We start from the raw sequence: 12,675 nt of genomic DNA, 5'->3' as shown, positions 1-12,675 counted from the left end.
CCCGCCGTCGTCTTCAGGGACTGCGGCGGATCCTGTAACGGCTCCAGATCGGCGATCGTTACGTAGTATGGCTACAAGCGCCCGATCAATCGATTCTGCCTTCGCCCTTCTGCTTCTGGCTCAGATCCGAATCGTGAATCTGAGAGAGAGAGAGAGAGACGTTATGGGTTATGTTAACGGTGAGGGAGTTGGGAAAGCTACTACTAAAAATGTAAAATTGAGTGTTATTTCTCTTTCAAGTTACCGTCTTCCGCAATTTACTCTGAACAATCGAGGAAATAAACCGGTAAACCCAACCAAATTGAAGAAAACCGAGCAATAATCCTAAACCGGAAAATTAAGAACCGGCAAAACGTCACGTCCGTACAATCCGTAAGCAAACAAGCATGAATCTAAACAATGGCAAGGGAAGCAACAAGAATCAGACTTTCTTTCTTATTTAAGAATAGAAATCTCTACACAGAAGAGAGGAAAATCTATCAGAGCGTTCAATATCTGAAGAGTTCTTTCAAGCTTTCTTCTGTTTCTTCTTCTGGGGCCGAGGGGGCGGGAAGAACACACGGAAGGCCAATGCAGCAAGAATGGCCCCGACGAAGGAGCTTATCCAATACACATAGAAATGATCCCATGAGTTGTGAGAGCTGTATATGTACGCCCACCCGAACGCCTTCACCAAGACGAAACAGAAAGAAAAATCATCATGAAATTGCTCTTAAAGATCGAGGGTTTTCCTTGAGTAGCAGATTCAAGACTATCTGTATGGAAAGAGAAGCAAACAGCTATATATATACATATTCATATGACCAGCAAAGTCTACAATGATTGTGGAGCTGCAAAACCGACTTCAGATTGAAGACCAGAAGCTCGATTTTTACAAGACATGATTGGGAAAAGCAGACAGATACTTGTGTCAAAGAAGGACAAGAGAACTATGACTAGACAAATGACATGAATAGAGATGACCACAAGGGTAGCATTGACGCATAAACTCTTACACAGACATGAGTAACAACCCATTTTCAACATGAATTTGTACTGTTGTAATATCGAGCTAATATGGATGAAGCAGACATTGTATCCAAACAAAGACGGGCAAGCAACAAACACGGAAAGACAAGACAGAAAGTGGAACTTGGACAAGGTATTTAAAGGCAGTAATAACACAAGGGGGTATAACTTACAATGGCGGGATTCATGGCAGGTCCAGTGTATTTAGAACCGGCAATAACCAGTGAGACGGTTACAATGGCGAGCAAGAACGTCTTAGCAAGTAAACGACGAGGACCCCTGAGGATAATCAGCAAAACAGAAAAGGTAATTAGAAAGCTCAGAATCCCCTCCGCAATAGCTCCAGTGTGCAAATCAACTCGCAAAGCAGGCCCTCCGATCATATGCTTGTATTTGTCCGGTACCACCTCCAAGATCGCCATGGCACCTCCCACCGCACCAGCAGCCTGGGGGATCACAAAAGAATACCATCACACTTTTATTCCAAAGGATCTTCAAGAATGAGAAAACTTTGCTTTTCTCGAGCAAAAGGGTATAGCAACAAGATCCTGAAAGAGAAGAATCTTGGAATATGAATGGGTGAATGGAATCCCGGCATTTTCAGACATTGCTAGTCTATTTCCCTCTTATGAAAAAGGTGACACGCTCTTTCGCTCCAGAGGAAATGATCCTAACACCACTCACTCTAAAAGCTTTGATTCAATGTGCTAAATCATCATCACTCTACAAAATAAAAGGGGGGCTTTTTCAATCTGACTGTTTCTGTCTGCTGAAGTCATTTAGGAACAAATGGATCCAAGAAACTTCTGATAAAAGGCAACTAAGGGAAAGAAGAACAGAGAGAAAAAGCATGGGTTTCTTTTCTTGATTACTAAAACAAGAAAAAGGTTCCCAAGAAAAAATGAACAAATTCAATCGAAATGCGTACTTCCTTTCCGAGAAAAATCGAATTCAATCACACTAACCCAAAATCAAACAGAGAATCAATCCCAGAATAACGAGTTCCACATGGCAAATTAAGCAAGAAAAATCACACCCGAGTGGATAAATCTCATCAACACATACCTCACGAAGACAAGATCTGATTCAAACCCAAAGACGGAAGTAGACAGATGATAATTTTATCCCCATATGAACAAATACCACAAAAGATCATTTCATATGTAGTGAAAACCCAAAATCGGAGCAAGAAAATACGCGCAAGATTAAATTTTCAGACCCCAACCCATCAAACAACGGAATGATCCGATCTCAGGTAGGGAAAAAGATGGGATAACTCACGTACCTGAGCAGGGAACCTAAGCGCCATGGAGAAGAGGGAATCTCCGGGGACTCCAGCGGTGTAGAAGGCGGCGTTTCCGGTGGGGTTGAAGCTAGCGCCGCCGAGAAGTTCTCCGATGAGGGTGAAGATGGAGACGGAGACAAAAACGAGCAAGGTCGTGATCACAGGCGGAGCCCAGGCGACGCCGTGAATGCCGGCGGCGGAGATAATCGCCGCCGTCTGAAGGCCGAAGGTCGCCGAGAGGAAAACCCACAGGAAGGTAATCACCATGTCGCCAATCGCCGACTTCAAAGCACCCATTTTCGCCGGCGTATGTGCGCGTGTGTAGTGGTGTATGTATAGATCTCTCCGGTGCGGATTCCGCTTTGTTTACGGGATCTGGTGATTTGGTTTTGATGGCTTTAAGGAGATGGTTACGTCTCCCTCCCTCTCTCTCTCTATTTATTTTGATTTTTTTTAATCTAAATTATTAAATCAATAAAAAGGAGGATAAATTGGGTGATTTACCTAACAGATAAGAGGTTAGATAAATTTGTGTTGGGATAAAGTTTACCTGATCTCTTGTATATAGATGTGTTATGGGTAATTAATTTTAACCAAAAAAGGTTAATTACCTTATTTAAAGATCTTACCTTCAAATAATTATAGAAATCTATATTAATTAAATAGTTAGAGTCAGTCACATATATACATATATATATAGTTGTCTTTCTGTCAATTACATTTATTATGATCATGTATATTATTTAGATTTCATTTATTTATTTATTTTAATACGAAATATTAATAAACGTTGATTGCTTAGATAATAGTTTAGAAAAGATTTACCAACTACATACATACATACATACATACATATATATGTATGGGTGCTGTATAATAGATTTGGGCTTGGCCTCTCGTCTACCTTAAACCCCAAGAAACCAATGGTCTTCTTCTTCTTTCTGTTTTATCCTTGCTTTTTTGTGTGTGTGTGTGTGGATGATTTAGAAGAACAAGATCACAAAGACAAGTTTTTTTTTGTGGCGAACACTCACTGGGAGGCCACATGTTGGTGAATCTCTGGAGTTTTACAAGTATTTCTTACATTTTCTCAGACAAAATAAAGCTATCATCATCTTTGTTTGTCAGAGAAAGAAAGCTTTTCTCGTCAGAATCCATATGGCTTCCCCGCTTCTTCTTCGGCTCCAAGAAAAACCATCCACGTCCTCAACCTCAACCTCTGGGTAGAAGAAGAAGAAGTATTTCCGAGAAAAGCCGAGGGAGAGTTTGGATTCGAACTCCCGAAAGGGTGGACTCACGTCCAAGTGGGGGGTGATAAACCGGTAGGGTGGAAGCACAAAATGCTCTACCATTATATAAAAAAAAAGAAAAGGAGAGAATTTCTCAAACCAATTTTCAATTCTCTGACGTTTCAGTGAGTTGTAGTAACTGGTAAAGATCCAAGATTCTGACGAACTGTTCTTCTTCCCAGACAGTGGGAAGTGGAAACTCAAGACGTGTTACTGTTCCCCCCTCAGACGCAGGAGATTTACTTCTGTAAAACCGAAACTCGAATTAGAAGAATTCAGAAACACAAATGTAGGTTGTGTTTTGTTACAACAGGAATGAAAACAACAAGACTACAAACGCATAAAGACAATACAAACTGCTACAGACAATAACCGAAACATATAACTGAACTTGTTCCTATCAGAACACTTCAGAAACTGGAACAGGATTGCTGCAAGCCAAGCTGCTCCAACAGTCAGTTACGACTGAAAACCTTTCAACATCTGAAGAGCGTTCTGAATAACAAATCCTTCCTCTGTGAAGCATCTAAAGTGAGGGATTATACACTAGCTAGCGAGGATACAACTGGGTAATGGAGTCGTGATTTCCATGGCTGGTGGAGGAGGAGGTAGAGTCGCCAAATCTCGTGAAGCGGCCGACGGATACCGCTGGCCGAGTAGGGAGAGGGAGAGAGATCGTGTCGCTGCTTAGCATCAGAACGACCGCAGCCATGCTCGGCCTACTCCCTACATTCTCTTGAACACACAACAGTCCGATGGTTATGCATCTCTCCATCTCGTTTCTCCACCCATTCGTCATGCTCGGGTCTACCAGCTTCAATGGCGTCTCTTCCTCCCAGTTTTCCCATGCCTCAACCACAAAACAAAAAAGAAAGAAGCATTTTCATCAGTTGTCACAGCAACAAACTCGCACTGTATCTATGTATGTATCTACTTTCTTCTATATATAGTTCTATATACATGTGTATGTAATGTGCTTACAACGGAAACGAGATCTTTAACTTCTTCCCCAACTCTGAAACTGTTGTTCCTCTGGCCACTTATGATCTCAAGAACCAACACTCCGAAACTGTAAACATCTGTCTTAAACGAGAACTGTCCATGCATTGCGTACTCAGGAGCCATGTATCCACTGCGTGTGCAAATCAAGATTCTCTCATTTCACAGTCTTGTCATATATATATATATATATATACACGTGTATATGTGCGTATACATTTGAATGTGGCCTTTTTGTACTTACTAGGTTCCGACGATCCGGCCGGTGAAGCGTTGAGTTGATTGGTCGATATCGAGCAGTCTAGCCATGCCGAAATCAGCAATCTTTGGGGTCATTTCCTCGTCCAATAAGACGTTACTAGCTTTAAGATCACGGTGGATTATCCGGAGACGAGAATCTTCGTGAAGATAAACGAGCCCTCGAGCAATCCCTCCTATGATTCTGCAGCGCTTTCCCCAATCCAGACATGTACGCTTGACTGGATCTGTACACACATATACACACACATACATACATACAACATACATGGAAGCAATCAAACCAAGGATCTGCCACTTTCTTGCAGAGGGATTCAGTACCGAAAATGAAGTTGTCGAGGCTGGCATTTTCGACAAACTCGTATACGAGAAGTCTTTCGGTTCCTTGCGTCGAGAAACCTAAAAGCCTGACGAGATTACGATGCTGAAGCTTCGCAACCAACAAGACCTCGTTCTTGAACTCGGTTTCACCTTGTCCTGCATTTCTCGACAACCTTTTCACTGCTACTCTTTGTCCATCAGGAAGCACGCCCTAAATAGTTTTAAAAATATCATTTCAGAAATGACAAAAACCAATCAGAGCAGCTTTGGATCACAAGATAATATAACCTTATAAACAGGGCCGAACCCGCCTTGTCCAAGTTTGTTTCTGATGGCGAAATTATCTGTTGCATCTCGTATCGTATCGAAATCGAACAACAATGAATCCGTGGTGACGATGATTTCTTCCTCGGATTCTTCGCCTTCTGTTCGCCGCCAGAAACAGAAACATCGGATCTTGACAATTAAGCAACAGCTTGAACACAAAAACATTCCTTTAGCAGCTTGATTTAACAAACTTACCTTCCTGTCTTTGTCTCGCCTTCTTTCTCAGAATCAAGACAACAGTTAAGGATGCGATAAGGAGGACGGCAACAACAACAGGAACGACTATTAAGATCAAATCTTTTCTTCCATTCCCATCTTTCTTCCCTGAAGAAGAAGAAGAAGGATGAAATCTTCACACAAAACAAGTTAATGTCTTACTGTCTATAGAGCGCAGTGCAGAATAGTGTAGTTTACCTCCTTCACTGGTTATTGTTCCATTTGCAGGAGGAGGAGGAGGAGAGGAAATCAGAGGTGGCTTGTCGTAGAATTCATAGGTCTCGTACCTGAAAAAACAGGTCGGAGTATACACCCGTCCACCAACCTTCCGGTCAAACCTAGCCGGAATTTCCCCGAAGCTCCAACTGAGACAATCGAAACAGTCCTCCTCCGACAAGTATGGCATGCACTGTACCATGCCGTACAATGTCTTAAACGATGGCGCCTTCACACTGTCCGCCGCAAACTTCTTTCTCGCGCCGCCGGCCGCAGCTTTGTCCCTTAGACCTTCGAGCAAACCCCTTAACGCCGTCTCGATACCCTTCAAATCTCCGGTGAAGTTTCTATTGTTCCACTTGAAATATGCAAGCTCCGTCTCCTTAGCGTTGGAGATTGTCCGGTTCGTATAACGCGTCATACAGTTGTCGTAAAATATAATCGCCTCCGTCCGGTTAGGGCAAAGCCTCCTGATCTCTTCACCGGCGGCAGAGACGCAGGCGAGGCAATCAACGGGCTTGACATCTCCTCTGCAGAGATAGACAGAGTTGACTTTGTCTGGGATTTCTCCGGCGGAGACGTTGTAGAAGCCGTCGTCGTTCTGCGGGAGAGAGGACAGAGAAGAGATGAGATTGTTAAGGTTGCCGGAGAAAGTGGAGTTGACAGTGTAGTTTCCTCCGGCGTAGCAGAAATGGTACAGAGGACTAGGAGCAGAATTCTGCGATGTCACGGCGAGGAAGTGGTGGAACCAGAGAACCAAAGTGGAGAAGATACATAGACATGGTGATGGTGAAGAAGACAGATGAGGAAGAGAAGCCATTATTGTTTTTTTTTTTTTGCATGCATGATCTGGTTTCCATTTCGTCGAAGTTAAATCACGACCGACCGAAGGTCCATAAGGTTGACTATTGACTCTTCGTCGGTCCAAGTCTCTAACATGCAAAATACCAGCAAACAAAAAGGCAACGGTAACATTACTCCAACCCCAAGTGGTTTCTAAATAAAATTTTAAGGACCAAGTTGCATCTCTTACAGATCAAAGTTTGGTGGAAACTTCCGTGTGGGGATTCCCTTCCCCAAGAACACGACAATTGTACCTGTGACAAAGAAACAACTTGTTTTATATAAAATCAGACCGAATTTGGATCTGAATTCCCTTTATGTAATCTTCCGGAGAATATCGTGCGCGTTTTCCCGGAAAATTCATATAGTTTCACTACTCTTTTGTGTGTGTATATTCAAAAGCCATTTGCATTCTCTTTTCAAGAAACCAGCAGAAATTCCATTGCAGGAAAAAGGGCAAAAGATACAAAGTTGAAAAAGTATGCATGCATGTATGCAAGTCATATCAATCATCATCATTCCTAGGCCTAAAAGGTATTATTCAAACCAGACAACAATCCAAAAGATTCATTCTTTCATGAAATCCAAACGCGCTTCTTCTTCTTCTTCTTTCAGTTGGAGCTGGCGAGCTGAGAACGGATAAGCTTGGCAGCATCGACCATGTTCTTGAGCGCGGGCTTCACCTCCGTGTACTTGCGGGTCTTGAGACCACAGTCAGGGTTCACCCACAAGATGTTCTGTTCCAGGACAGCCAGCATCTTGTTGATCCTGTCTGCTATCTCCTCTGTCGACGGTATTCTCGGAGAGTGGATGTCGTACACACCCGGCCCGATACCAGCACCGTACTTCACTCCCTCCCGGAACACCGACAGGAGCTTCTCGTCTGAACGAGAGTTCTCGATTGTGATGACATCAGCATCCATGTCGATGATGGAGTGGATGATGTCGTTGAAGTTTGAGTAGCACATGTGTGTGTGGATCTGCCAGCAAAAAAACCAAACCCATCAAGAAATGACCCGAGAAAGCTCGAGAAAGTGGCGGTTTTCTGAAGGGATGAAACGGATCAAAAACCTGGGTGCTGTCTTGGACGCCGACGTTGGTGATCCTGAACGAGTGGACAGCCCAGTCCAAGTAGAAAGCATGCTCTGATTTCCTAAGGGGCAGTCCTTCTCTCAAAGCAGCCTCGTCGATCTGAATCACACCAATGCCGCCCTTCTCAAGATCCTCGACTTCGTCCTTGATGGCCAACGCAATCTGGTAGCAGGTCTCGTGCCTGAAGAATTTCCAGATGGCAAAAAGAAGATTTTAATTGTTTGGAGACATTTCGATCTTTCTTGTCCAACGGTTAAGATAAATTATATAAGTACCTGGGTTGGTCGTTTCTGACAAAGGACCAGTTGAGAATGGTCACAGGGCCTGTAAGCATTCCTTTCATGGGGCGAGAGGTCATGCTCTGAGCCGTCGTAGACCAGAAAACAGTCATTGGCTTGGGCCGGCTCACGTCACCGTAGATGATCGGTGGCTTCACACAACGTGATCCGTAAGACTGGACCCACCCGTTGGCCGTGAAGGCAAAACCAGACAATTGCTCTCCAAAGTACTCAACCATGTCGTTTCTCTACCAAAAAAAAGAGAAGGAAAAATCCCAATCAGAAACATTCTGAGTAATCAGTTTCGGCCATTGCACAGTCTAGTGGGGAAAAATCTGACCTCAGGCTCTCCGTGAACCAGGACATCGATGTCAAGCTCCTCTTGGAGGTCAACAACCTTCTTGATTTCTTCCTTGATGGCCTTAACATATTCCTCCTCAGAGATTCTAGCAACAATAGATACATTGTTAACATCATAATCAGCAAAAACAAAAGGGTTCCTCCATTGTTGTCAGTGGCCCGAAATTGAGTATAAAGATACTAACTTCTTAGCCTTGTATTCACGACGAACTCTCCTGAGCTCCAGGGTCTGTGGGAAGGACCCAATGGTAGTTGTGGGGAGGATCGGGAGGTTGAGCTTCTTCTGTTGAGCATCTAGCCGAGCGCTAACGTTAGTTGCACGGCGGTGGTCAGAGCCCTTCAAAGCAGCAGCCTGAGAAAGCAAGAATCAGTGCCCGTCGTAATCGGTACAAGAATTTTAACAGAAAGATCAGTGAATGTGAAAGAACATTGATTCTATTCAAAACTTACAGCCTTTTGAACAGCCTCGTTGGTCACTCTTGGGGAAGACCTCCTCGAAGCCAAAGCAGAGGCATTAACAGAGAAAAAGGCCTGAAATAAGAAAGCGGTGTTTGAACATTAGTTCCCAAACCATTTAAGTCAAAGAAAACTCAAAAGGGTCTATAAGAGAAACAGAGGGTATGCACAATTTTGCAGAGAAAGATACCTCATCCTTCTGACCAGCCAAAGCCTTGGCCAATGCGTTAACTTCAACAACCTTCTGAGCAGCAAAGGCTAACCATGACTTGATTTCAGCATCAAGCTTAGGCTCGTTGACAAGGTCAACAGCAGTGTGGAGGAGAGAGCAGGAGGTGGAGACAACAAGTCTGTCTGCACCAATGCACGCATAACAAAATCAACAAATCAAGATACATTTTCTAGAAAACTCTCTGTAATCCACAAGAGCCAATATAATGCTAATAAGGATGTAATACGTACCTTTACCGACAATGCCCTCGAGCTCTGAAAGGGTGCTGAGAGAGGCAACAAGGTCATTGGCCCAGATGTTCCTACCGTCCACAACACCAGCAAACAAGTACTTGCCCTCGGGGAAACCAGCCTTGATCAAGTCAAGGGTCTTGGTTCCACGGACAAGATCAAACCCAAAGGCTGTCACACCTTTCAAGGAGGTAAGGGTCTTGAATGCCTCAGCAGGGATATCGGCAAAGTAGGTCTCCACAAGAACATTTAAACCAGAAAAAGATGATTCGAGTTCGGCATATGCATCAGTGAAAGCCTGGAGTTTGTCACTCTCAAGATCCATGACAAGAAGAGGCTCATCAAACTGAATCCAGGTGGCACCTGCTCCCTTCAGCTCGCCGATGACTTCCCTGCATGCCCATTTCGTCGTAGCAGAAGCATGTCAGACATATTATTCATAGCGTCAGAGAAATCGGATCATACATACACTCTTATCTTACTTGTAGATGGGAAGGATTTTTCCAAGAAGAGAGAGAAGGTTGAATGTCTTCTCAACACCCTTAGCACGCTTGGAAAGCAGCAAGTACGAGACAGGGCCAATGAGAACAGGGACGGTCTCAACACCAAGCTGCATAAATAGCATCACTTCAATATATCAGCACACTTAAATATAGCAGACGAAATTGTATGTATACTAACTACAAAAATGACCAATATGCTCTTTCTTTATCATTCTCAACTCAATGCCATTTAAGATTCCTCAAACCAAAGCAGCGTAAATAATTAATGATACTTACAGCCTTGGCCTCCTTGTACTCATCCACAGCCTTGTGGGACGAGTAAGAGAACGTGACCTCAGGGCCCAACTCCGGCACAATGTAGTGGCTGCATCGAGAAGACATAAACAATGTTATCCTCACTCAACTCACGAACTCAACAACAATGTCACCGAAAACAAAGATTCAGCTGTTACTTACTAGTTGGTGTCAAACCACTTGGTCATTTCCATGGCGGGGACAGAGGCATTTCCTCTGGCCATGGAGAAGTAAACATCGAACCCGATCTCTCCACCGTTCCATCCATATCTCGGTGGGACAGCACCGAGCATGGCGGTGGTGTCGAGCACCTGATCATAGTAAGCAAAGGTGTTGCTTGGGATGAACTTAATCCCAGCATCAGACATCTGTTTCCAGATGGATGACCTGAGATCAGCCGCCACCTTCTTCAGATCCTCGGCACTGCTCTTTCCATCCCAGAATGATTCCAATGCGAATTTGAGCTCTCTCTTGGGGCCCATACGAGGGTATCCGACAATATGGGAGGCCATCTTGTCTTCTAAATCAAACCGTGAAACACCCCAAACTCAGCTTCTAAGTTGTAATAAAATCACCACAAGTGAAGATGCGATATCTTAATAATATAAGGAAGTGGTAAAGCTTTCCAATTATTATCGTATTTATCGATATGAACAAGATGAACCCATTCCAGAGCAGAATCTGAAAGCTCTAAGATCAAATCGAATAAATTGTAACCACGTCAAGATCGAACACGTGTATCCATGTACGAAAAGATGAGATAAAGCGGATCTAGAGCGCAGAAACCCAGAAAACCAATCATTGTCGAAGACGACAACAAAAAAGGCGGAATCAGATCTTAAGTAACAAAACAGAGAAGCAACACCAGATCTATGGATCCAACAAGACAAACACCCAGATCTACGTGTTTCACTAACTCACTCACCAATGGATATCAACGCAAAGACAAGCGAATCAAACGGATCGATGAAGAATCAAACGATTTTTCCAAAGGAAAACACTTGGGTGGTCCAAAAACAGAGCACGGACAAAGTATTGACGAATACAAGAAAACGAAATGGAAGCAAAGAAGCTAGCTATATAGGAGAGAGAGAGAGAGAGTGGGGACGAGGGGAAGCCATGAAACTCGGAGGCATACCTTGCGGAGAGCGAAACGGGAAGGATAGAGGAGGAGGAAGTCACGGATGGGAGAGAGATAGAGAGAGACGAAGACGAAGAGCGGCTGTGTTTGCTTATTTATAGGAAAAATTAATGATAGATCGGCATTCAACTGAATTAGAAAAAAAAATGTATTAACATTAATTTCTGTGCATATATATATATATATATATAATAGAAACACTCGTAAATAAATTGTTTTTTTTTTCCTTGTGAAAAATGAATAGACTGTGTTAAATAAAGAAAATATGCCGTCTCTGACTTGAACCACAATACATATATATATATATATATATGACGGATAATCTATTTTTTCTATAAAGGTAATAATACTTTCTTAAAACATCAACTGGACAAAGTGAATGTTTCAATGAAAATTTTACACGAGGGTTATATTTGAAAAATCGAATTTAAGAAACTATTGCATCTAAAAACTTCTGAAAATGTTTAAATAAGTGTAACACTATTGAATTATACTCTCCCTGGCTTAAATACTAATATAACTATACCTTTTTAATCATTGGAAATAATAAATATGAATACTAAGTGTAACGAAGGAATTGAAATATGAGGAGAGACTTGGTGGTGCACGAGGTTAGGCTTTTGGGGGTTCGGTGAGATTCACCATCTATTAAGGAAAAAACAAACCAAAACTCCGAAACGGCGTCGTATGAGAGCAGCGAGTAGAGTGAGTAGGTGAAGGTGAAGGTGAAGGTAGGCCCCACTTAGCGGTGGCTTTGAATCGGCATCAACCAATAATATTCTATTTTAATAGTTTTTTTTTTTAACTAAACCCAATAAATATCCAATCGAATATGATACATTAAATCAAAACCAAATATCTCTCTTGACTGTGTGTGTTAATATCATATTTCGATTTTTATTTCATGCTCATATAATAAAAACGTTTTGAATCAATTATTTTTTTAGATTAATTTACAATCCAACTACATCCACCGAAGATTATATCTAAGATAATCTTGTTATAATTAAATTGCATACTTAATCTTTAATCCGTTCTTGATGGATCAAGATCCAAACTAATCCCGGGATGGGGAAGAAGTTTGACGGTATTACCTTGACAACATAACCTTTGATTATCCTAATAATAATAATAATAATTCCAAAAGATGAGAAAGAACAAGAAGAAGAATCGATGCGAATGAGAAGAGAAGAAACCTAAGTGATCTCGCAAGGCAAGGTTCCAAGACAGGAGGAACTGCGACAGAAGCACTTCATTCCGTCGGTTCTGACACGAACCTCTCCGTAACTGAAAGTCAACTCCTCTTCCGCTTCTATGTCTCTCCGTG

At 42.6% G+C, this 12,675-nt stretch overlaps 5 protein-coding genes across 8 annotated transcripts in view; all 5 read right to left on the bottom strand.

Annotated features, from left to right (window-relative positions):
• Window positions 1–155, bottom strand: part of LOC104827259 (apyrase 2) — a 4,324-nt gene extending 4,169 nt beyond the window's left edge. Inside the window, exon 1 of the mRNA XM_010560404.1 lies at window positions 2–155. The gene's annotated coding sequence lies outside the window, so the exon portion shown is untranslated. The remainder of the gene's footprint in view (window position 1) is intronic.
• A 146-nt stretch (window positions 156–301) lies between these two features.
• On the bottom strand, window positions 302–2,663 carry LOC104827258 (aquaporin SIP1-1). The gene is made up of 3 exons (XM_010560402.1): window positions 2,294–2,663; window positions 1,182–1,454; window positions 302–667 (listed from the first exon to the last, which is right to left on the bottom strand). Exons 1-3 carry the CDS (start codon window positions 2,588–2,590, stop codon window positions 509–511), a joined length of 729 nt encoding a protein of 242 aa, XP_010558704.1. The 5' UTR covers window positions 2,591–2,663; the 3' UTR covers window positions 302–508.
• A 1,371-nt stretch (window positions 2,664–4,034) lies between these two features.
• On the bottom strand, window positions 4,035–6,801 carry LOC104827257 (cysteine-rich receptor-like protein kinase 26). Its single transcript, XM_010560401.2, has 7 exons — window positions 5,902–6,801; window positions 5,683–5,811; window positions 5,449–5,585; window positions 5,161–5,371; window positions 4,826–5,066; window positions 4,564–4,714; window positions 4,035–4,432 (listed from the first exon to the last, which is right to left on the bottom strand). The coding sequence occupies exons 1-7, from the start codon at window positions 6,737–6,739 to the stop codon at window positions 4,133–4,135; spliced, it is 2,007 nt and encodes a 668-aa protein (XP_010558703.1). The 5' UTR covers window positions 6,740–6,801; the 3' UTR covers window positions 4,035–4,132.
• A 377-nt stretch (window positions 6,802–7,178) lies between these two features.
• On the bottom strand, window positions 7,179–11,433 carry LOC104827256 (5-methyltetrahydropteroyltriglutamate--homocysteine methyltransferase 1-like). 3 transcript variants are annotated; one of them, XM_010560399.1, is made up of 12 exons: window positions 11,346–11,433; window positions 10,370–10,724; window positions 10,190–10,277; window positions 9,893–10,020; window positions 9,411–9,802; window positions 9,139–9,302; window positions 8,943–9,023; window positions 8,678–8,844; window positions 8,473–8,578; window positions 8,130–8,380; window positions 7,834–8,035; window positions 7,179–7,742 (listed from the first exon to the last, which is right to left on the bottom strand). In XM_010560399.1, the coding sequence occupies exons 2-12, from the start codon at window positions 10,717–10,719 to the stop codon at window positions 7,374–7,376; spliced, it is 2,298 nt and encodes a 765-aa protein (XP_010558701.1). In that variant the 5' UTR covers window positions 10,720–10,724; window positions 11,346–11,433; the 3' UTR covers window positions 7,179–7,373. The 3 variants fall into 3 exon arrangements, with proteins under 3 accessions (XP_010558701.1, XP_010558700.1, XP_010558702.1); XM_010560398.1 differs by having other exon boundaries at window positions 10,370–10,727; window positions 11,346–11,432; XM_010560400.2 differs by lacking the exon at window positions 11,346–11,433 and adding an exon at window positions 11,133–11,150 and having other exon boundaries at window positions 10,370–10,727.
• Window positions 11,434–12,367: 934 nt separating this feature from the next.
• Window positions 12,368–12,675, bottom strand: part of LOC104827255 (histone-lysine N-methyltransferase SUVR3-like) — a 2,431-nt gene continuing 2,123 nt past the window's right edge. For both annotated transcript variants that reach the window (XM_010560396.1, XM_010560397.1), the window contains exon 3: window positions 12,368–12,652. In XM_010560396.1, coding sequence (XP_010558698.1) covers window positions 12,545–12,652 — 108 coding nt within the window. In that variant the 3' untranslated portion in view covers window positions 12,368–12,544. The remainder of the gene's footprint in view (window positions 12,653–12,675) is intronic.

This window comes from Tarenaya hassleriana, unplaced genomic scaffold (genome assembly GCF_000463585.1).
Source record: "Tarenaya hassleriana unplaced genomic scaffold, ASM46358v1 Cleome5, whole genome shotgun sequence".
Classification (NCBI taxonomy): Eukaryota; Viridiplantae; Streptophyta; class Magnoliopsida; order Brassicales; family Cleomaceae; genus Tarenaya; species Tarenaya hassleriana.
This window is presented reverse-complemented; position numbering and strand designations above follow the sequence as displayed.